This window comes from Leguminivora glycinivorella, chromosome 19 (assembly GCF_023078275.1).
Source record: "Leguminivora glycinivorella isolate SPB_JAAS2020 chromosome 19, LegGlyc_1.1, whole genome shotgun sequence".
Taxonomy (NCBI): domain Eukaryota; kingdom Metazoa; phylum Arthropoda; class Insecta; order Lepidoptera; family Tortricidae; genus Leguminivora; species Leguminivora glycinivorella.
This window is the reverse complement of record NC_062989.1, coordinates 9812560-9837639: the sequence shown is the minus strand read 5'-3', so window position 1 is coordinate 9837639 and position 25080 is coordinate 9812560. Positions and strand designations below refer to the sequence as shown.

The 25080-nt window shown below is 37.1% G+C and overlaps 1 protein-coding gene across 1 annotated transcript in view; it reads left to right on the top strand.

Moving 5' to 3' along the window:
* The window catches only part of LOC125236708 (potassium channel subfamily K member 18-like), a 45174-nt gene extending 21148 nt beyond the window's left edge, over window positions 1–24026 (top strand). Inside the window, exons 2-3 of the mRNA XM_048143627.1 lie at window positions 20449–21150; window positions 21400–24026. Coding sequence (XP_047999584.1) covers window positions 20541–21150; window positions 21400–22193 — 1404 coding nt within the window. The 5' untranslated portion in view covers window positions 20449–20540 and the 3' untranslated portion in view covers window positions 22194–24026. The remainder of the gene's footprint in view (window positions 1–20448; window positions 21151–21399) is intronic.
* The last annotated feature ends 1054 nt before the right edge of the window (window positions 24027–25080 follow it).

Here is a 25080-nt window from a genome sequence, read left to right as displayed (position 1 = left end):
TTATACAAATGAGGAAATGTTGCAAAAAAAATGGATTTTTTAAAACTATTTTTGAATGTATTTTCACATAAAAAGTAAATGTTATTCACAAAACTGGCACTTAACATATTTTTGACTTTTTTTTTCTCTAAAAATCTCATTTTTGAAAGCTTTAAATACTTCTCACTTTTTGACATCTATCAATGAAGATAGTGAGACTATTTCTCATAAAAATAAGATTTTTGTTTAGTTTAACTCTGAAATTAGGCGAAATCCAGAAAAGACTTAAATGTCAATTGACATTTAAGTCTTTTTAAAATGGGATCAGGAATACGCTGTTAAAATATGTCGGGTTACTCAGATTCACTGTGTATATCTGACTGTATGCTGATTTTTATTTTATCGATGGGCCAATAGTTGACTATAAATAAAGATTTTCATTGCATTTCAATAAAATAAAGTCGAGCGCAACCAATCAACGAAATAACCACAGCGATGCCCGTGCCGTGCAATTTGAACGGGCTTCGTATAGTGTCCGTGCTGTTCAATTAAAACACCCTGTATAGGTATGGGGGGTTATTCTGGGAACTAAATAGAAATAATATCAAATTTCATTACATAGAGATTTCTTGAAAAAATCTCTTTCTGATATTTAACTCCCGACGCGAAAACGACGGGATGTTATATTATAAGTTTGACGTGTCTGTCTGGTCTGTCTGTCTGTGTGTGTGTCTGTCTATGGCATCGTGGCTTTCAAACGGATGAACCGATTTAAATTTCATGGTTATTGTTTGAAAGCTAAATTAGTTCGCGGGAGTGTTCATAGCTATGTTTGATGAAAATCGGTCCATTATGTCTGGGGCTTTTTCAACATTAAAATGTTGTATCGTGGTTATTCCAGTCGAAATTCAACCTAGAGCAGTAAGTATTGCATCAAAATGACTGCCGTTAGTGTTAAAAGAAGGTGTAATTGCCAGAAAATTTCATTTCGGCAGTCATATCACGCTGCAATACTGCATAATGCTGATAAAATTGCCTCATGCATAAAAATGTCTACAATATATTCGTTTTTTGAGTAAAATAAGGAAAAATACTTAAACATATACAGGTACTGGTTGAAAACACAACAGTTGCATAAATAGTAATATGTATATAATGCGATGAAGGTGAAATTTGTCGACGAATTCTTCTATGAAAAGTCGCACGCAAAATGTTTCAGAATAGTCTCCCCACAGAGTCTCCCTTAACTGCAGCCGCCTGCCTACTGCTACTAGGAACACTTCAGTTACATCGGGTCTCTAACATTGTAGGATGCAATGTTAGAGATAATTTCTTTTGATTTTATAGGATTTTCGGTCTGTCTTTTATAGAAATTGACATATTATTATCGGTCTGTTTTTTTACCGGGATAGTCGCATTTGTTAGTTTATTGAGCATATAGTTGTGTGCATGCGAGATAACACGACTCGCGTCGTTCGCATGTACATATAAGTACAGTCAACCAATTGGAACCCCAGGCCACTGTAGAACTATGTCATAGTGACGTTATAAATCAGATTGTAAGAATTCTCTTACTGCTTATCATTTTGACATGGTTGTAGTGGCCTAGGGTTCCAATTGGTTGATTGTACACAGATATGGAAATGATGGACAATAGGAGCGTCAACAACAGGACAGGAGCGACAGGAGTATGCAATACAAATCTCTTGGCATCTCCTGCCATCCTGTATCTGTGACTGTTGCAGTGTCTTTGTTGCCACGTTAACATACATACATACATACAGTTCCTTTGTAGTGCGCGTGCCGCGGCCGCTGCAGGACACCATCGCGAGCGCGGACTTCTGGCCGAAAGGTGTGATTTTTCGGCGGTTTCGGGGCAACCTGCCAAATTCTATACCGGGACAAACGACGCAACGGAGACGCGCTGTGACGTCATCGCCCAAATCAATCGTTTAATTTTGTTGTTCGTATTTTTTTGCAATGTTCTTATTTACTGTTGTTAAAATTTAAGTTTCATGGCGCATTGGATTTATCTGTAATGTCATTGAAATATGTTTTCAAATAAATAAATACATACATATTATCACGCCTGTATCCCATAAAGGGGTAGGCAGAGCACATGAACTACTGTTTCAATGCCACTCTTGGCAAAAAGGGGTTGAAAGAAATCCAAATTGTGACATTGGAGTGACAGGTTGCCAGCCTCTCGCCTACGCCACAATTTAACCCATATCCTACAGTCGACTTCTACGACACCCACGGGAAGAAAGGGGGTGGTGAAATTCTTAACCCGTCATGTTACCCTCTGCTGGGACACACCTCGGACACTGGCGATCAAATACATGAAAGAGGCGCGTTCCTAGCACACAGTCTAAGCTCGTATAGGTGAACGCGTACTATGCTTGTATGCGTGAAATATGATAGGTCGACTGTTCGCGTTTTTGACAGGCGGTAACTGTGAGGTAACCGAGAGGGGGTGGGCGGCACTTTCAGCGGGGAGTAGGAGTGGCCATACTGTACGATAGTACTCTTTATTATACTGTGATCTGTGACTGTTGCAGTGTCTTTGTTGCCACGTTAACTTGATAAAATAGCTTTATATACATGTAGTGCTGTAATATTAATGCTTCTTTATGAAAATGAAAACACAGTGGGATTATAACAATCCTTTTTTCACCTCTTACGAAGAATTCGCGCACGTAAAACTCTGTTGCAGTCAAAAAGTATCCGTGTATGCGGAAAAGTATGCTTTTCCAACTTTTATCCGGGATCCGGAACTTTTCATAACAGATTTCCTTTTTTGTTTACAATGTTCCAGTGCTGGATACTCGCATGAACAAATATTTGAGTACTTTTTGGGATTTGGAAGTTGTTTAAAAGGTTATGTTAAGTAAATGTTATGCTCACATGTTTTATTACTGACAGCAATGTTTCAATTTTTTTTATACCACGTCGGTGGCAAACAGGTATACGGTCTGCCAGTTGGAAAGCGGTCACCGTAACCTATCGACGCCTGCAAGTCCTGCAACTCAAGGGGTGTTACAAACCGTTATTAATTAGTTTTATTAAATATGCAGGTTACGATGAAAAGAAGAAGATAGAAAAAGCCTTTTCCCCTCACTAGCTCGGAAACACGTGTTTTGTCCTTTAATATCAGCGGGTAAAAACGCATTTTATCCATTAGTGGGTAAAGTAATTTGACCTTGAATAAAGTCAAATTAACTGCTTTAAAATTGAAAAAAGTAGGTGAATCTAGTAATAAAGATGATTTGCCACCTGTGGCATGTATTTTACTTCTCGTGTGTTAAAAAACTCGCAAGTTCAGGATTCTATTCTCGCACCACTCGCTTCGCTCGTGGTTCAACTATAGAATCCTTTCACTTACTCGTTTTGCAATTCCACACTCGGCGTTAAAATACAATGTTGCCCCCTTGTATAACAAATAACTATTAAATACTTGATTCTTTGGAGATTTGTTCACCTAAATATGTAGTTGCCAATGCATTGAAATAAATGTTTAAGACGATACGGTAGGGGTCAATTCTCCATACAAACGCTCTCGCTTATTTCCTCCCTGATTTTTGAAGACAGAGCAATGAATTTTTCAACACAGATTGTTATTATTTTTATCAGTGTCAAACCGTTTTGATTTTTTTGATATTCTGTTTTTTAAAGACTCTAGAGCCAATCAAAAATTTCCAAAAACGGCCTTTTTCATTGTGGCGCAAAAAAAGATGTGATACTCAAGATTGGTAACAATTAACCAAAAAAGCTAAACGGTCCGACATAGATTATTTCATTTTTATTCAGATTCTCAAATTTCGTTCCGATTGATTAAGTTTTGAAGGAGGAAAGAGTCGACAGCGGAACCTCGATTTTAAAGATTTTTTTGAAATTTCTTTTGACTGAGTTGTTCTTAATGGACAATTTTTTTTCGATAAATCTAGTTAATAACACTTGTATATTTAACTAAAATTCCCAAGTTGAAAGGGGGGCCCCTTTCCATTTTAGCATTTTCGCTACCGTATCCTTTTAAACTTGGCTACATGTAGATCATTTCACTCACGCAGACGTGAACTCTGTGTGCTAAAAAATGAACTATCAGCTGCAAAAGTCCATGGAGAAATGATGAATGAATTCATTAGCAATGCATTTTTGCAGCTGCAGGTTAGTGTTAGTCTACAGGACCCGTAGCCGAATGGCATTTCTGCGATAGGAAACACCGCAGAAATGTATTCTGGCTCTGTCGCGCCAGTACCTACGCAAGAGCGATAGAGATAGATAGCTATACGAAAGACATTATCGTGAGCGTTTGTGCATTCGGCTACACACACAGGCTCCGTAGCCGAATGGCATTTCTGCGACGCGAAACGAAAACGAAACGCCGCGAAAGGTAGTCTGGCTCTGTCGCGCCAATACGAAAGAGCGATAGAGATAGATGCCTACAAGCGTTTCGTTTCGTGAGCGTTTGTGCCATTCGGCTACGCACACACGTCGTGCCGATCGCGATCGGCCTCCACAGTCATCAAACCCGTTGTCTAAACAGCAGTGTGTAAATCGTCTGCAACAGACGCAAAGGCCTGTGATGATGGTGACAGCTACACAAATCAAAGGTTGTCTGGAAGAGGTCGCACTTAAAGATAAGACCACCTGTTGGGCATTTTCGCGAAAAAAGATTCAAAAATATTTTTTTCTAAAATAGGCAAATTTAATATTTTCCCTACTCAAAATAACGATCCGTCCTTTCCATCCTTGGCAGAAAAAAGCGTCCCAAAGTTAATTTTTCCCTTTGTTACTATTTTTCAAACATATTGTACAGCGGTTACAAAGTGGAAAGTTTGCAAAATAATAGAAAATTTTGGGACCATTTTTTTGTCCTAGATCGAAAGGGCTCGTGATTCTGAATAGGAAAAACATTAATATTTACCTACCTTAGAAAAAATATTTTTGGTGATTCTTCTCGCGAAAATGCCCTGTTACCTATGTTTATTTTTTTTTCTTGTGTACTATGTGAGGTGTGTATTTAGTAAAACGTTCACTTTGTCGGTTACCATTAAGGCGAGATTTACTTGTATCTTTATATGTACAAACTGACAAAGCGGCTTTATAGTAATCGACAAAGTGGGACGTTTTGCCGTGCACACTTACCAATAAAGAGTATTGTATTGTATTTGCGAGCCATCGCGAATATCATTTTAGTAAACATGACCAAAATAAAACGAATTTAACGAACGGGAAATAAGTATCCTTTCAACCATTTTACTCGCTCCAATTTTTACAACACATTAAACGGTCGCATTAAAAGCTACCAATAAATAATTATTTTACAATTCGAAATAACCCAACTCGCACTTAACCGCGATCCAATGGAATAAGACCCGAGTAATACCTAGTAAAATTTTATTATCAATTTGAGAATTTATGCCCACAGTTCGTTCTGAATCCGCTCAGTGCGCGGGGTAATGAAATAAGTCATTTAAATTGGAATAGAGATTTCAATGGCGGTTACAGATCACTTGCGTGGTAGACGGAACAAGTACATAAAAAAAAGTATTTTAATCCCACTCATTTCTAACTTATTACTACTTACCTACATCTAAATATTTAGACCTCTTCGTGAGTGAAGGCCTCTCCCAGTTTCTTGGGCTTCGGTGTGCCAGTTTCTCAACCTATTAGTCTGTCAAGTACAAACAATCTTACTTTATATTTTTGTAGGAAAATATTTCCACTCTCATTATAAATCAGCAACTTTCAAATCAAGGGTTCCTTCTGGGCAATCTCCATTGTAGCCCACGTCTTCGCCTCTGCTAAGTCTGTTTCCATGAGTAAGCTCATTTACAGTTAAAAAAACATAAAATATTTTGCTTCAAAATGCGGTAACGATAAAACATAGCAATACAAATTACTGCACAATGTCAAATTGTAAAGCGTGTTTATTTTTTAAAATACGTATATGAACATCAATGGGAAAATTTAAATTTATAAAAAGAAAATTAGATCATGAAAAAAATATTAACTGCTTCTTCAAAAAACACAAAACAATGGTAAATCCACAACTACAGGCATCGTCAATAAACTAAACCTAAAAGTACAAAAAAGTCAAAACGCATGTTTAACGTGGAGTCTAAACACGTAGTCAATGACGGGGGGACATTACGTGGGGGATAAATGCGGGTAATATTGGATTATATCACTGATTTATGTAAAATCTTTATCGGTGGCGACACCTGGGATTGGATTTTGGTATCGTCAGCATTAGGTGTGGTCGGAATTCGGAATAAAAGAGCGTAGCCGTGTTTGCATAGAAAATCGGCCCTTTCGCCAAATGTTCACTGTAATTTTTTTTTAAAGAGCTCTCGTGACAAATATTATTTACTGTAAGTTTGAGGTTTCTATCTTTTTTATTTTCTGAGATATGATTTTTTTATTAATTTACATAATATCCATTTTTTTTAACATTGGCTAATGCGATTCACTTGAACTTTTGGGACAATAATATACATGTAATGACTCACATGTTCTAGCAATAATATTTAATAGTGCCGAAAAAATCTTGGCTTAAAGTAGGAAACAAATCTTCAGTATTTTTTTTCTCGCTTTTTAGAAAAGCGACACCTATAGTTCTTTGTCAAGTAATTGCTTATATAAAGGCCCGCAATATATATTTTTTTCAAAATAATCCAGGAGGTACTTCATACTTGAAAATGGAATAATAAAGGATACTACCCATACCGCAAACGAGCTACACAGTAAATAGGTGAATTTTAGTCGCAAACCTCTTTATTATTAACAATATTGGTACTGGAAGATTGCATTCATAAGGGTATTACGACTAAAATTCACCTATTTACTGTGTAGCTCGTTTGCGGTATGGGTAGTATCCTTTATTATTCCATTTTCTAGTATAAAGTACCTACTGGATTATTTTGAAAAAAATATATGTTGCAGGCCTTTATATAAGCAATTACTTGACAAAGAACTGTAGGTGTCGCTTTTCTAAAAAGCGAGAAAAAAAAATACTGAAGTTTTGTTTCCTACTTTAAGCCAAGATTTTTTTCGGCACTATTAAATATTATTGCTAGAACAAGTGAGTCATTACATGTATATTATTGTCCCAAAAGTTCAAGTGAATCGCATTAGCCAATGTTGAAATAAATGGATATTATGTAAATTAAAAAAAAAATCATATCTCAGAAAATAAAAAAGATAGAAACCTCAAACTTACAGTAAATAATATTTGTCATAAGAGCTCTTTAAAAAAAAATTACAATGAACATTTGGCCAAAGGGCCGATTTTCTATGCAAACACGGCTACGCTCTTTTATTTAGGAGCATTTTTTTTACTGGTGTTAGAAACTAAACACATCCAGTGTGAATTTCGTGATTTTCGTGTCAGGAAATAAAAGTTATCGAAACCAATTGATTCAAAAACATCATCATCATCCTCCTTGCGTTATCCTGGCATTCGGGTCATAAGAGCCTGGGGTCCGCTTTGACAACTAATAATAATATAATTAATTTGGCGTAGGCACTAGTTTTTCGCAAGCGACTACCGTCTGGCCTTTAAAGGGTAACTAGGACTTATTGGGAGTAGTCCGATTTCTTCACGACGTCTTTACTTCACCGCGAAAAGTGACTGGCAAATATCAAATGACAATTCGCACATAGGTTCCTAAAAACTCATTGTTACGAACAGGGGTTCGAACCCGCGACCTCCTGATTGAAAGTGAGCATGCTTACCACCAGGTCACCAGCAGCGCTCTTTTCAAAAACATAAGGTTAAGGTTCACTTGCACCACCTGCTTAACTCCGGGTTAGTGGGCTGTCAACTGCCAAATTCCATATAAATATTCCAAATAGCAAAGTATAATTCCAAAGTATACAACACATTCTCCTAGAGTGCCCATCTACTCGATACACTGGAGGCCCCCCGGAAGACCTGATAGAACTTAAAGACGAAGCTATAAAGTGGATTAATTCTCTGGAGTTAGATTTATGAATTCTCTGTATTTGAATATTTATTGCCATACGATTAAATAAATAAAATATTCCAAATAGTGGGTTAACCTCGGGTTAACCCTCCATTTCGGTGGTGCAAGTGACCCTTAATGTTTTTAAATTGACTCTTAATGATGATGACTCTTTAATTATTGACGTTTTTTAACCCCCGACGTAAAACGTACGGGGTGTTATAAGTTTGACGTGTCGTCTGTCTGTCTGTCTGTCTGTCCGTCTGTCCGTCTGTCCGTCCGTCCGTCCGTCCGTCCGTCCGTCCGTCCGTCCGTCCGTCTGTCTGTCCGTCCGTCCGTCCGTCCGTCCGTCCGTCCGTCCGTCCGTCCGTCCGTCCGTCTGTCTGTCTGTCTGTCCGGATGAACCGATTTTGATTTAGTTTTTTTTGTCTGAAAGCTGAGTTAGTCGAGAGTATTTTTAGCTATGTTTCATGAAAATCGGTCTACTATGTCGCAGTCAGGGTTTTTTCAAAATTTTAATTTTGTGATTATTGAATACGGTACCTACTACCGTACCGTACCGTTTTAAGACGTCACGCGTAATGTTCCTGGTGTTTAATTCTAGCAAATTCTAGTTAAGCTGCCGTTTGGGGGCGCAGTTCACCTTATGATTAATGTAATTTTCAGAATATTCCAGTACATAAAATAAGCAGGTTTGTGCATTCTAAAACCCGTTGTACACCTGGCCATTCTAATAACTGTTTTAAATACTATACTTTAATCAAATTTCTTTATTATTAATATCGTATTTTGCGCAAAATGTCCTATTATTTACAATTGTTTTGCCAATAGGTTATTACTTAGTCATTTGTTTCCAAGTCATTTATTCGACATAAATTTGCTTCAACTATTCACGTACAAAATAGATCACGTAAATAATGTCTAGGCATCACAGGCTCTGAATAATTTATTTTCAAATAGCTTTCTGTAAGATGTTTATCTTTCAGGTTAAAAGTCGTTGAAATATCGAGAAAAAACATTTATGAATAAATCAATCAATTTACAAAACAAAAATAAATAAATACGAGTACCTATAACAAAACAAATATTTAACAAAAAAATAATAAGTTCAAAAACTAAACCCCGACTACTATAAAATGTGCTCTAATAAAAAGTAAGATAGAATTGTTTTATGAAATTATCATGCATGAAATTCACAGCTGTGTATTCTTTTCAATACATAAACATGTTATAATAAGTTTGTAAATTTTATAAATACTTGCAGAGATTCCGAAGATAACCGTGGTCGTATGCCACAATTATAAACTTTAAGGTAAGTACAAGAATCTCTGCAAGTATTTATAAAATTTACGAACTTATTAACATTGAGTTTATGTATGGAAAAGAATACACATCAGTCTGTCAATATCATGCATGATAATTTCATAAAACAATTCTATTCACATCTATATCACTATATCACATTTTATAGTAGTCGGGGTTTAGTTTTTGAACTGAACTTATTTTTTTCTAACTTACTTTGGGGTTACTATTTATTTTATTTATTAAATATGAGGGCGCCGAGGCTTAGGAAAGCATGCGTCCGGCTTCGCCCGACACCTTAAGAGTTAGAGGGCGCCGACGGCGCCCGGCTTAGGACCGCGATCGTAGGGCTTCGCCCGACACTTTAAGTTAGAGGGCGCCGAAGGCGCCCGGCTTAGGACCGCGATCGTAGGGCTTCGCCCGACACTTTAAGCGCCGAAGGCTTAGGACCGCGATCGTAGGGCTTCGCCCGACACTTTAAGTTAGAGGGCGCCGAAGGCGCCCGGCTTAGGACCGCGATTGTAGGGCTTCGCCCGACACTTTAAGTTAGAGGGCGCCGAAGGCGCCCGACTTAATACCGCGGGGTCGGGCTTCGCCCGACACTTTAAGTATGAGGGCGCCTTCGGCGCCCGGCTTAGGACCGCATGGACAATTTTAGTTAGAGGGCGCCGAAGGCGCCCGGCTTAGAACAGCGTGCGTCGGGCGTCGCCCGACACTTTAGTTAGAGGGCGCCGCTTAGGACCGCGTGCGTCGGACTTCGTCCGACACTTTAAGTTAGAAGGCGCCGAAGGCGCCGGGCTTATTACCGCGTGCGTCGGCGTGTGACCCGGCCGTCGTTTACATAATACATAAAATACCTACACCTAACATCCCTAATGCTATCAGAGTTAGAATCAGCATGTTAATCATTGATATAGATTACAACTTTAATGTTCTGTGATCATAACCTCACTCCGAAATTACTTGATTAAAACTGTAAGCACTAAGTAAGTTTAGACACCGTCAGCGATATCAGTAATTTCACAATCTCGTGTATGAGCGTTATATTAAACAAACTTCCTAGTTTCTAAGCGCTAGTTGTAGATTAGTTTCTGCCTGGTAAAAACAGTCGGGTAACTCAGAAGTTTGCGGCCAACTCAGATCGGTAGCCTGATTTCATCAAAGCAATACAGTAGAACCCGATTAAAACGATCACGTTTAATACGATTTCCCGCAAATTACGCCATTTTACGCCGGTCCCTACAAGTTGAGACCTGTTTTCAGACATTTTTTCACGGTTAATACGACTCGCGTCCCCGCTTAATACACCATCTAAAACCACCCACCTTGCATTACTTTACAACTTAATTTATGCGGGTGACAAAAATAGGAACTAATTGTAGTGAACTGATTACGCGATTCTGGCGACACCGCCACCCGTAAAGATTGTAATTTGTCGTCCTAACTCAGCGGTTAGTGCGATAGTTCGTACCTACCTAGGTACATACACTTCGCTCATTATCACTGTTGCGGTGTTGAGTTTCTGAATTCTTTGTCCTATCTTTGGTTCAGTGATGGCAAAAATAAGAAGAAAAGCATTATCGCTCCAAGAAAAAGTAACAATATTCAAAATTTACGATTAAAAATCACAATTTTGTCGCGTTTAATACGATTTCCCGTATAATACGCTTTTTTGGCTGAGTCCCCTCAGAATCGTTTTAAGCGGGTTCTACTGTACTTTAAATTACGTAGGTAGGTAAAGTTTAATAGCAGAAAAGATTGGTAGGAAATATCTATCTTTGATCTAGAAATATACGCGGGGAACGATGATCAGGTTACGTAGCCGAATGGCACAAACACTCACGAACTCATATAACCCGGCAACCTTCAAATCAAGAGTGAACAGGCATCTTCTGGGCGAGCTCACTCCATCGTAGGCCACGTCTTTGCCTTTGGCTAGTCTGTGGCCAAGAGTAAGCCCATTTATAAAAAAAAAAAAAACGAAACGCTCACCAAACGAAACGCTCGTAGATATCTATCTCTATCGCTCGTGCGTATTGACGCGACAGCCAGACTACCTTTCGCGACGTCCCCAGGGGACAACTTGCAAAGTCGAATAGGTAGACACTAGGTGGTTAAATGGTTGAGACTAACTCCCTTTTTCATTAAACATTCACTAAAATCACTAAAGTTATCAAGCCGATAAAGTTAATTTGTCCTTTTCCGTATTGGTGTGATAGAAAGGGACAAACGAACTTAATTGGCTTGATAACTTTAGTGAACATTTATGAATAAGGCGGTATAAATAAATATTAAAGTACTTATGTACAATAAAGAAATAAAGCTAGTTTGGCATGGTGCTCAAGCTCCTTATAACGAATAGATATTAATCATTTGAACAAGGTGTAGAGGTATTCCTTCAAAGAGGAAACCTTTTACACTAAATAGCTCTTTTCAGTCAACAACTGCATGAACTTACTTCTAAATCTATATACAAGTGACTCTCTTAAAGATTTTGGTAACTTTATTAAAAACTTCATTGCACATGACAAAACAGTGATTATAAAATGCTGTTCTAGGAACATAATTATGTTTTTCTACTCCAGCACTTAAATCTGTCAATTAGATTATTGTCAGCAGTATCCAAATTAAGTTCATTTGAGTAACGATGAGAAAGTCTATTTGTCTATAGGTTCATAGGATTACTGCTAGCAGTAATCATATGAATATAGGAGTTCTGTTAATTTTTTTTTAAAAGCACAACTTCCATTTATCAGGTATGTTTTCATTTACAGTAATAAGTAACTTTTAATAAATAATATAATATTTAGGTTCATAATTTAAATCAAGATGAAAAAATAAACTTAAATGCGTTTTACATATTAGATATTGCAAAACAAAGGTAAAAATCATAAGTTTATCCAATAATTTTACATTCGACATTTAAATATTCTTGAACGCAACCACATTTTTCGTAATTGAAAACCGGCTTATTTTCTATTTCTCTTGTCTATGGTATGTTTGACATTTGTAAACTTATCACGAAACTATTTGAACTATTTCGGTGGTGTGTAGTTTGTTTTAATTCGACGTTTTTGTGCAAAAACATAAGTAATTATGAGTGATTCTGGTGAAAAATTCACTTCCGAAGAAATCAAGGCTATGGGCGCTCAAAGTGACTGACAATTTGTTACATGAAAAGTCAGATAAAGCGTACCAAAAATGTTATGATTGTTTTGACATGGAAATTGCAAAAAAATGTTTCAACTTTCTCTGAAACGGCGTTGTTGGCATATTTTGAAGAATTGTGCAACAAGTTCTCGCCATCAACATTGTGGACAGAATACTCAATGCTACGACGATCCACACAAATATTCCCATTCATTACATGAAGTAAGTAACTAACCCATTTTATTATTCTCGAATAGGTATGTATGTGGCTGTCGTAGAAAAAGTATAGTATACAATCGTAACATTATGAAGGCTATAAAAGTCTCGTACCTTACTTAGGCCACTCGGCAAGCCTTCGTGGCCTAACCGCGGTACTCAACTTTTATAGCCTTTATAACGTTACCGTTATATAATATACTATAATAGACTTCCCGGATCACGTGGACCTGAAATAATCACTGCTATTCAATGTGGTTGGTAGGTATCTGACGGAATTAAACAAATCAATTATTGTAAATTCAGGGATATTTTTTCTTGTTAGCCTGTTGTGTCCCACTGGTGGGCAAATGCCTCCCTCTGTTTCTTCCACGCGTCTCGGTTTAAGGCAATGTTTGGCCAATCTTTTCGAAAGACGTCAAGATCGTGCCGCCATCTCCTTCGCGGTCTGCCGTCACGCTCACGCCGCACTATGTTTGGTGTCCATTCGGTACTTTTCTTGGCCCACAGGTCGTTTGGCATGCGGCAGATGTGTCCGGCCCAGTCCCATTTAAGCTTAGAGGCTGTCAGGGCTACGTCGGCTACTTTGGTTAACATTTATCTAAATAAATAAAAGAAGAAACTGACTGAGTGACTGACATATCAATGGACAGCCACACACAACCGCTGGTCCTAGAGATTCCAAATTTGGCACTGAGGTTCCTTAAAAGGTGTAGAAGAGCACTAAGAAAGGATTATTAAAAATATCCTCCTAAGTGCGTTTTCACATTATCCGATGTCGGAAGGATTTAAAAGACAAAAATCAAAGATTGCGGCTTCAGCGTATGGAATATCGGTCCTACATCCGATATCGGATCGGATAATGTAAAAACGCACTAAGGCGGTGAAATGGGGGTCCAAAGTTTGTATAGGAAAATAAATATTACTACGCGGGCGAAACCGCGGGAAAAAGCTAGAATCATCATAATTATGTATAGCAATACACTTGCCAGTAATTAATGAGCATGCCCTGTACCTATGACCCTTTTAATTATCTTCATAATGATGATAAAACTTTGTAAAACAATTCTCTTATCAATCACGTTACCGATTCCGCGAAATGTTTTTCCAATTAGGGATTTCCGAGTTACAATGACGTACCTATTTGTTGAAATTATCGTAAATATATAATAAAATATGGATATATAAGTACTTTAACACTTTTGTTGACTACGTTCTGGACAAAATGTTCAGATTAAAAATTAAAATTTATTTATTTGCACACAATGTTGTAAAATCGCCGTCAATGTTGAAATACACGTATTCCAACACTCTTTTATTGTTTTAACGGTCTTCGATCATGGTGTGATATGAATTGACTGAATAACACATTTTTAAGCCAGTATTTGATTAGTCAGAATGGAAATTAAAGGCATTTTGAATACAAGGTTTGTGTACATTGTTCGCAAATTGACGGTGACTTTAGTGCAGGGTAACACTTTAAGTTCTCGCGCTTCAAAAATAACAATTTATAAGAACCAAAAATCAATCAGATCTAGGTATGACAATCGGGAAGACAATCGACTTTTACTAACGAATTCAAATGTAGAATGCAGCATAAAGTGCAACCAATGGCTCTTCAGCATACCACAAATGCCTTCACCCAGCCACCAAGCCTTTTCCATTCCACCGGCAACTGAAACTGTGACCTCGAATTAGTACTGGAGCTATGAACAAGTCCTCTTTAGGGCACCGCAAGATGCCAGGCTGTTCGAGACCAGTATAATCTGGTCTACATTAATATGTAGGAAATAGACCAGCCGGCGTATCATGCTTCCAATTTTATCACTTATCCACGTGGATAAGACATCTGTCACTCTCACACTGACATACTTGCTAAAGCGTGACGGATGCTTTATCCACTTGCTAAGTTAAAATTGGCAACATATACGCCGGCAAATAGTCCGTCCCTATCGCTTTTACAAATAGTCCGATAGGCACGACCTGATGTTTTACCATTTATCGCGCGACCATGCTTGCCTGCCAGTTGCTGCTAATAATTTGTACATTTTTCTATGTTTAATCGCACACTGTCAAATTTTTAGTACACCCCAATATACGTAACCAAATGCACAAACACTTACCATAATACCGTTAATATAATAGCTATCTCTATCGCTCTTCTGTATTGGCACGACAGAGTTGACAGAGCCAGACTGCATTTCGATCGGCGTTTAGGGTCAACAATTATCATTTCGACTAGGCTGGCAGTATTTAGTGTAACGGAAATCACATGTAGCGCATTTAAACGGGCATTTTATTATTGTTCCGAGGTACGTTTTTATTATATTTATCTCATAAAAGAGCATTTCTTTTTTTTTGCCACTTTTATGAAGTGTGATATTTAAAAAAAAAATCCTATTCCTACTCAGAATTCCTACTAGCTTTTTCAATCCTACTAGCTTTTTCAATCCTAGTAGTTAAAAAAATTGTCCCATACGATTTTTTCTTATTTTGTTACCATTTTCCGTACATGTTGTATGTATGGGGTTAACAAAAGAGGAAAGTAACAAAAATGTATGAAAATTCTGGGACACTTTTTGTCTCCCAGTGAGATTGAAAGTACTCGTAATTCTGAGTACAATGCACCTAAAATTCCCTAAAACAATAAAAAAAAATTTATTGGCAAAAAAAAAGAAATGCTCAAAATGTTTTACGGCTAAGAATTTCACCACCCGCACCCCTTTCCTCAATTGAGTGTTAGATTATGACTACGAATCGTTGTCGTTTTCACTTTCTTTATTTCCTTTATTTTTGTACCTACTTTTTCTACTCAGAATCATGAGCTCTTTCGATTCTTCTAGGAGACAAAAAATGTCCCAAACTTTCCATACATTTTTTTGTCTTCCTCTGAGTTACGATCAAACAAGTTGTATGAGAGATAGTAACTCAATGTAAAAAAAATTAGATGAGATATTTTTTTTCTCCTGCGAAATTCATGATTCTAAGTAGAAAAAGTACAAAAAATTTCCACATTTGGAAGAAAAAGTAAAACAGACAAGAAAAAAAAAATACGTCCATAAATGGCACTGAAACTTGATCAGTTTCATATTATGTTCTACGAAACCCTTTAGGGAATTGTACGTAAATTGTATGTCCATAGTTCTTGTTTGCCTCGAGGTCTATTTAGATTGGCGTGTCTCGACTCTAGAGCGATAGAAATGGCAGTATACCGGTATTACCGGTACTGCATTCCTCCCGATTCTGCCGTAGAGCACCACTCGCAGATATGTCACTTGACGATACTTTGGCTTGTTACACGGGTTTGTTCAAGAACTTGCAATGCGGTTTTACTGGTATTACAGTATTTAGTTTATCGACTAGTTCGCCTGTCTTTTTATCTGATAGCACTTGAGCCGGTCATTAAATAGGCGTTAACAAAAGACTTAGTGAAAATAAAACTTACCTGGGTGCGTAGCCGAATGGCACAATCGCTCATGAAACGAAACGCTCGTAGATATCTATCTCTATCGCTCTTACGTATTGGCGCGACAGAGCCAGACTACTTTTCGCGGCGTTTCGTTTTCGTTTCACGTCGTAGAAATTCCATTCGGCTTGGGGCCTGTGTACGTAGCCGAATTTCCCAAACAGGCCTTAGGGCTAACAGTACAAGGTAAGCAGCATAGCTTCATCTTAGTGGAGTAAAATAATGATGATGATGATCATACCAATACTAAGGGATGAAATGATGATCGCTAAGGTTTCTATTTAGCCCAATGGTTGACTGGTAGAGAATGCCTCAGGGCGTTAAGTCCGCAATTTGTACTCTTTTTTTTGTAAATTAGTCCAATAAAGTTTAAATAAATAAATAAATAAATTACCACTTTCACCCCAATTGAACAAAAAATACTAATTAAAATACTCATACTCATTTATTTATAATATTGTTACATATTACACGTCACAATTGATTTAGGCACATAATTATTATATGGTATATTAAAATTATTATCTTTAAATTATCTGTACTAATAATAGGTATTACCCTGTACATTCTGTGGCAGTAGAGACATGCAATAACGCCGGGTCCACACTCGGTTAATTACACGGAACACCGGCGACTAATGGATGTTGCCAGCATATTAACAACTATTACTTTACTTGACATTCTAGAGTACAGTGAAGTTATTGTATCCTTGTAGTAGAATAAATGAAACCATCTAAGCTAACTCTGCACAGTAATGCAGAGCAACAAAGTGGTCCCACCATAATAGTTCGAAACGCAAATACATACATAAGTATATACCTACCATAACAGCTCTAAAATAAAACTCAAATACATAAGTACAAATCCATACTAATATTATAAATGGGAAAGTGTGTGTGTTTGTTTGTTTGTCCGTCTTTCACGGCAAAATGGAGCAACGAATTGGCGGAAAACGTGATTTTTTTAAGTGGAGGTAGTTGAAGGGATGGAGTGCCATAGGCTACTTTTTGTTTCTTTCTAACGAGAGCGAAGCCGTGGGCAAAAGCTAGTATAATATATTTTAAATTTTCGTTGAAATTTCATGTTCATCCGTTTTTAATTTTGTGAATTTCGCACAGTTAGCTAGGTCTCGTTTTATCAATAAAAAAACCATGAGACACCGTTTCAGTCTCCAACGGTCCACCTACACGAGATACCATTGAATTGAAGCTTCTCGTTATGGAACAAAACATAACCAATCTTTGACTTACACACAAATTACCTGCTATATATTCAAGTTTTCTATCAATAATAAACAACTTAAAACATCTATCCCATAATATGAAACCATTCAGTAGCAGTGGAGACATGCAATAACGCCGGGTCCACACTCGGTTAATTACGCGGAACACCGGCGACGCCTAATGGATGTTGCCAGCATATTAACAACTATTACTTTACCTAGTAATACTGGCATCGCATGGAACTATACCTTCGAGTACTAAATACTAAACCATATACATATGATACATACTCTACACACTTGTAGTAACTTCTAACACACGATGTGCTATTTTTTCTGATCATCATTCCGGATAAAGGCTATTTCTTTCTTGCTAGAAGGAACCAATTGATACTTTTCCTCCCTCTTAGAAGGAACCAAAATGACACTTTTCACTGAGGCGCTATTTTTGGACTATTTATCATACACTGTTGTTGGTTTTAAATGTTTTTATAATGCTTTTAAACATAAATGTTTCCTCATGTGAATGGCATCAGTCACAAGGTATTACTCATACTCATACTCATTTATTCATAATAGTCTTAAAATATTACATGGCAACATCAGGGAATAAATTATTATATAGGTATCACCAATTCATCACGTTAGTTTATCTTCGTAAATATGTCATTTAGCCCCCTTGTATCACAATCTACTATAACCCCACGTATATAAGAAGGTGAGCAATATGAATCTGCATTACTCTCAAAACTACTCGTGCCAAATTATTCTACTGAAAGTCAAATATATAAGGTGCAGCGGGACAAATCTCGACTGGGGGGTAAATGTAACTGGTCTATTTTTTCCATGTTTTACAATGTTTGCATCATTAAATAGTGTCCACCGGTTATACAGAGTGGAGCCTGCAACAAAGGCGAAGAATTTAACTCTAGGCTATTCTTCTTATACTGATCAACATTTGTTCGGCGACTTTTAAAAATAACTTGTATTTTGATTTTTATCACCCTTGAAAGTTTTTTCTAAGAGGTAATGTATTGCGAATTCTGTTAAGTCTATAGTGTGACAGACAACGTCAATGACAACAATAATGGCGTACATTGAAGCTAATATTTATCTTGTATGAAAAATTAAAAATTTAAAGACTTCATAATTTTTAAAAGTCACTGAACAAATGTTGATCAGTATAAGGAGAATAACCTACAGTTTAATTCTTCGCCTTTGTTACAGGATGGGGGCTCTGTATATGGTAGGCGTGTTCAGTGGATACACGTAGAACTCAACATCATAGTGTAATAAGGGAAAAAGATGGATTGGTTACAATTGGCCCGAGACTTACAATCGAGATTTGCCCCGCTGTACATTACAATGAAACGTGAACTTCAGTGTTCTCACAAAAGTCTAAACAAAGTCAATAATTGTAGGTGTCTCGGCAAATGTACTGGAATTAAAGAGACATCTCCACTGGCCCGAAAGTTAATGTCCAACAAACTTCTGCAATAATTTTGTTCTTCCCTTAATAAATAAGAAGTGAACGCGACAAAGATAGGGCAAGTTTAATCGATAATTTGTGTTGAGATTAAGATTTGAATGGATAAATGGTTTAAGTTTTGTTTACGGAAAAAAGTCAAATTCTCATTTAACTCTTGAATTATTCGTGTCGTGACAGGCTATGAATATCACCAGAACCTATCGTCGCTTGAGTGTTGTACAAGTCGATTGTAAATTGTAAGATATGTGTCCTGTGCTAAGCAACCGGTCGTCTATTTCATTTTCTTCCAACCCCTTTTCTGTCATATGACAATTAAAGTAAATCAAATAATGACTTTGACAAAGCTATGTCTCAGCTCTTTCCAAAAAACATGCTCCTTTAATACCAGATTAAAAAACGTAAATTAACCAAAGTCGAATCTGATTCTCTTTCAATTCGTTTCCATTACATTTGAGGCCTTGTAATGTCGGATCAAATGGTTTAAATCATGTACTTACTTTGGTTAGGAGAGGGTGGACGAGTCCATATTTCAAGTCAACCAGTGATAATGTGACCTCTAAAGAATAAGGTTGTAATTTATAATTTTACGAGAGGGTGGCGGCGGATTATTCCAGCACATGGCTGTCGCATATGTGAAACACGCCACGAAAAGCTACAGTTATCTCATAAAAGGATGTAATAACTGTTCATTAAAGGGTATAAATTCCTCTTTGAATTTCACCTGCCTACTAGAGGTATTTATAATAATAAATCCGTTTATTGCAGACAACATATGGTCCAATTAAAATAACAGTACAATTAAAATAAATAAATCACAGATAAAAAAAAAATACATAATTTACCAGTAATTTCAAAAATTAAAATTATATTTGCGACAATACTGACATATTTTTTTTCTGTTTATATTATAGCATTTTAAAAGATAAAATCATAAAAATACAAAATAAATATTAGCTTCAATGTTTAAATCATAAAAACTCACAGATTAAATTAGAATTACATATAGTCCTAGGCTACTTAAAATTCAAATAAATATATTATAATTATAAGTCAATGTATAAAAATGTCAGAATTTATGAGTCTGCTAGTATTTTCTTAGAACATATTTGGTCGAACTGAGATCGATTAGCTCAAGTTTATTAAGCAACTGTAATATGACCCCAGATCGCCGCGAGCTTGGCTGATAAAATGGCGTACGCCGAGATTTACGTCGGCCTAAGTGTGTTTTATGCTTTATGGCTTATAGATGGGAACTCTGGAAGTAATGAGTATCTATTATGAGAAATATTTATCGTTGTATTATGGGCTCATTCTACGAAAATACTGCGTTATTCTCCACACAGCCCATAAGTCTTGGGTATTGTTAAAATATACAATTAGGGTAGAATAAATAAAACATCAAAGGATAGGAGAAAGAATAAAACTATCGCCGTAATATTATTCATCGATACCTTTTACTTTCAATGTTTTTCTCCCTTGTCTAAGCGACCCGCCTTTTTCAAGTCACTACTGCCATGTTATTTTGGCTCGCTCTTGGTTAGCATAATAAAATCTACTGCGAACCTTGCGAATTGACTTTTCATTATGGAAAGATAAACTTCGCCCACACAGCTTTGCATACAAAGTCACTAAAAGATTTTTTCTTTCTTTTCAGATGGATTTCTCCAACATCTAAGTCACACACAGGATGGCTTAGTATTCGCAAACATTGCTAAAAATATGCTTTGTGACGATTTATGAGCAAATATGGACAAAAATTCTAAGAAGAAAAATCATGCCAATGGTAAATATAAAAAGAATAACAAAACAGACAATTATAGAATCGATGATGAGATCGATACTACTTGCTGCTTCTGCATCAAAACCAAAAAGAGCCAAAAGAAAAGTCTTATCGCAGGATGCGTCACAAACTTAGGGATATTTGCTCTTCTTCTCGGATATACTCTGTTAGGAGCGTTCGTATTCCTTGCCATAGAAGGGAATGCCTCGAAAGTCCATCAGAAAACATTGGCTACTACATCATACCAAGTGAATGAGGTCGCAAAGACAGTTCCGATTTCAAAATTGAACGGGACGATTGCTCAAGCTAGTGCGGAGTTGAGGTCCCAGACTGTTGAGAGCATTTGGGAGATAACCGTATCGTTGAACATTCTTTACAAAGAAAACTGGACGAGGCTAGCTGCGCAGGAAATCGCGAGGTTTCAGGAGAAGTTGGTAGCGAGAGTGGCGGCTGATGTGTCCGCGCAGTATGGAGGGGCTAGGGCGCTGGAGTCGGCGCCTGCTCTCATAGTGGATGATTATGAGTGGAATTTTGCCAAAGCCTTCTTGTACTCATTAACGGTTCTAACGACAATAGGTGAGTTAATTTCATACACACAATAAAATTTTAACTTTTTACAATATCAGTTAGTACCTACCTACTCAATTTCTTCTTGCTGCTATCAGACTATTCATAACAATTAGTTACTTATTGAAACATTAAAAAGAAACGATGTAAAATAATCTATGTAGATTATTCTAGATTAATACCATTTCTATCATCGCTTTAGATTTTGTAATATTTGAAATTTGCCCGACCATAAATTTTTAAACAATTTTTGTGCAGGTTATGGCAGTGTGGCTCCAAGGACGGCATTAGGAAAAGCTGTTACCATAGGATACGCTGTGATAGGGATACCCTTAACCCTACTCTATCTGTCCGTCGTCGGCGCCTTGCTGTCAAGAGTCGCAAGGAGCATATTCAGCAGGGCACTCTGCTGCTGTCTCTGCACAAAGTGTGGATATTGCTGTCTCGACGAGAGAACAATAGGAGGCAAAGACAGAAAAGAAAAAGTAAGAAGACAGGACGACTACAGAAACCCATCTTTACACCTTCAAGAACCGTATTACGTGAGGTCACCATCAGGTACCATTATTTCCGCATCTCAAGCGCATAGCGTCAGCACAACTTCTATTAAAGACAAAAACCAAAGCTTAAGCTTCCTCCGAGACTGCGATTCTCTAAGCTGCACTGATACCGACTCCAAAGTCTCATTACACGGTTTCTCGATTCTTGCCCCTCTGTCTTTGTGCTTAGCTGCCATTTTTACATATATTTTCTTCGGCGCGTTAGTCCTTCATCAGTTGGAAGGTTGGAGCCCCATCGACGGCGTCTACTTTTGCTTTATGAGTCTAAGCACGATTGGTTTCGGTCATTTAGCGCCAGGAGCCACTCAGAAAAGTGGCGCTTCTACTGGAACAGTTTGGTTTTGCTCGATTTACATAATGACCGGTTTAGCTTTAACTGCAATGTGCTTCAACGTTCTGCACGACGAGATCGTTCACCGCCTAAGACACCACAAAAAAATCATAAAGAATACTCAGAAAGTGTTAACCCCAGAGTTCTTGCATCGGTCTTGACGAGATGAAAGTGCAGAGCTCACTGAAGACACTATGATTGATTCTGAAGGAGAGTCGTTGCCAGAGGTTCTCCACCATGTTTCTGGTAGATGTAAGGGAGGAGCGATCCGTCGGTCAGTGTACACACTCCGCGCAGAGAAACAGCCAGACAGGACGACTTCCATGTAATATAGGAGGCATTATCTCAGAGATTTTCCCTTGATATTTCCCTTTAGATATTAGAAATGGGCAATTGTTTTATTGGTAGAAAAATGATCATTTTTCTTTCAATAAGCAATCAACATTACAAGATACTCACGTAAGGAGTTTATATTAAACCCACAAGTAATATTAGACTCTGATTTTGGCGTGATATTAAATCGATAATACCTATTGTACGCATTACTCCAGGGATGTCATTGTCCAAGATAAAGTGGCTTGAAAATATATATTTTACAGAGTTCTAGTCACAGACAGATTATGACAGACTTGATGATTTTCCGCTGCTTGTCTTTGGTACTATTTTAATTTTTTCAAGATATTTATGTAGGAAATGATATCCCTAGTAAGCAAATAAATAGAAGCTCACGTACTCAATAAAGTAATGACTGACCATATTTGTTAATTATTTTAAAATATAGTATAGAAGAAGATATACAATTAGATTCATTATTTAAAAACGGGAGGTGGAGGGGAGCTGTGTTGAAAGTCCTATTAAGGGTAAATTACAAAAATCTTGATCTTTTAAGGATATTTCACATTATACTTTTAAACTAAATTAACGCAAAAACCTACATTTGTACAGTTTGAATTATTTTTAAATAATTCTGAATGCGATTGCCTAATGATTTGTCTGTATTTAAAAATCTTGAAGAGTCAATTGATTGTATACTTACATAAATTGACGAACAAAATATTAATTGTCTTCGGTTAATGGGATATGGGAATCTGTTTTTGTACATTTATTTATTAACACGACCAACTTTAACCAAATTATTATTTTTGAATAAAATTGTGATAAAAGCATAATGAGACATAATTTTTCAAAGTCTTTATCGTCGGAATATCAAGGTCAAGGGCAACTTACAAAAGGTCACATCCACGAACGAAGATCAAATTTCGTTAGCAGCCTGTCTAATACTCTTGCCTGTTAGATTGGTCCTACGACTCCTACGTTAATATAATGTTGTTTCCTCATATTATCGGAATGGAACACGTTGTTAACCTATATATGTATATTTAACAGCCTAAAATATACTAGACAAAGCAGACAAATTTGCCTCTATGGTATTAGAAAATATATTTGAATGAAAATATCAAAATCAAAAGAAATGACAATCATTTTTAAGTGATGGGATACTTGTGGTTAAAGTTTGTCTGGTTAATGAGACATGTTAACTTTAAATTGAAAATATGTCAACTGCCAACTGAAAAATGTGACAGAAATGTCAACCAATGTCGATTTTTTTGTATCGGAAAAATGTAGCTGAATTGAATTCCTGAAACAAATAGGAAAGAAACAGAGCCACGGTTATAAACCTAGTATATGTGTGATTATTTAAAGACGTAATCTAAGGATCACCACACACTAGCGTCCTTTGAGCGTTGGCGCCTAGTCAGCGCTATAAAAAATTGCGTCGTTGCGCAACTGTGTCGACGCTCGGGAGACGCCAGTGTGCAGTGGCTTTAACAGGCCAATTAAAAAAGTGCACTGACATCAAACTGACGTTATAATAATATCCGCCGGTGTATTATGCTTCCAATTTTATCACTTATCTATGTGGATAAAGCATCCGTCATCTTTTGGCAAGTACGTCAGTGTGAGAGTGACAGATGCCAGGGTGGCTAGCCGAATGGCACAATCGCTCACGAAACGCTCACGAAACGAAGCGCTAGCAGATATCTATCTCTATCGCGCTTGCGGATTGGCGCGACAGAGCCAGCGCCGTATCGCTTTCGTTTGGCGTCGGAGAAATGCCATTCGGCTACGGGGCCAGGTCAGATAATACGCCGGCAGAATCATCAGCTATGTCACTCCCACCATACAAGAATAGGCCCGTGCTAATTTGCGTCTTGAAAAGTCTAAACGAAATTAATGCGCGAAAGGCAGCTTACTGATATGATATGAAACAGATATTATTTCCAGGCCTCGGATTATTTTTCGCATGGTAAGATGAAAGAAAACTATGGAGTCGATATTGAAACTAAACTTTAATTCATATTCATACTCATACTCACTAATTTTCTTAGTCCCGTAATACTTTTGTCCCTTGTGCAGGTTGACAGATCGAAAATGTTAATCGAAAATTAATCTTACTGAATGTAATTAAAATTATTTATGTGGTGTGATTTGGGAAGCCTTTTGTTTGGTAAAGGGTTACATTTACCCTGTAACTATATCAAATTAGTTACTATTTTGTTTGGTTCAGACTACTTTGTTGCGGTAAACGTAATGTTAAGTACTAGTAACACATTTCTCATGATCGTATTTTAGATCTTTGTAAGGTTCTGTCCAGAATAAAATTGCAGAAACTTGCGGATCAGACATAATTGTTTACGTAATTATTGCACGCACCGATTGCAATAAATAATTAAGTGACACATCGCGTCGTGAATGATTGACATGACATTGACATGCAAATGATTTTTGATAAATCAGCTAGTACTTAGCATTACGTTTACCGCAACAAAGTAGTCTGAACCAAACAAAATAGTAACTAATTTCATATAGTTACAGGGTAAATGTAACCCTTTACCAAGCAAAAGGCTTCCCAAATCACACAACATAAATAATTTTAATTACATTCAGTAAGATTAATTTTCGATTAACATTTTCGATCTGTCAACCTGCACGAGGGACAAAAGTATTACGGGACTAAGAAAATTAGTGAGTATGAGTATGAATATG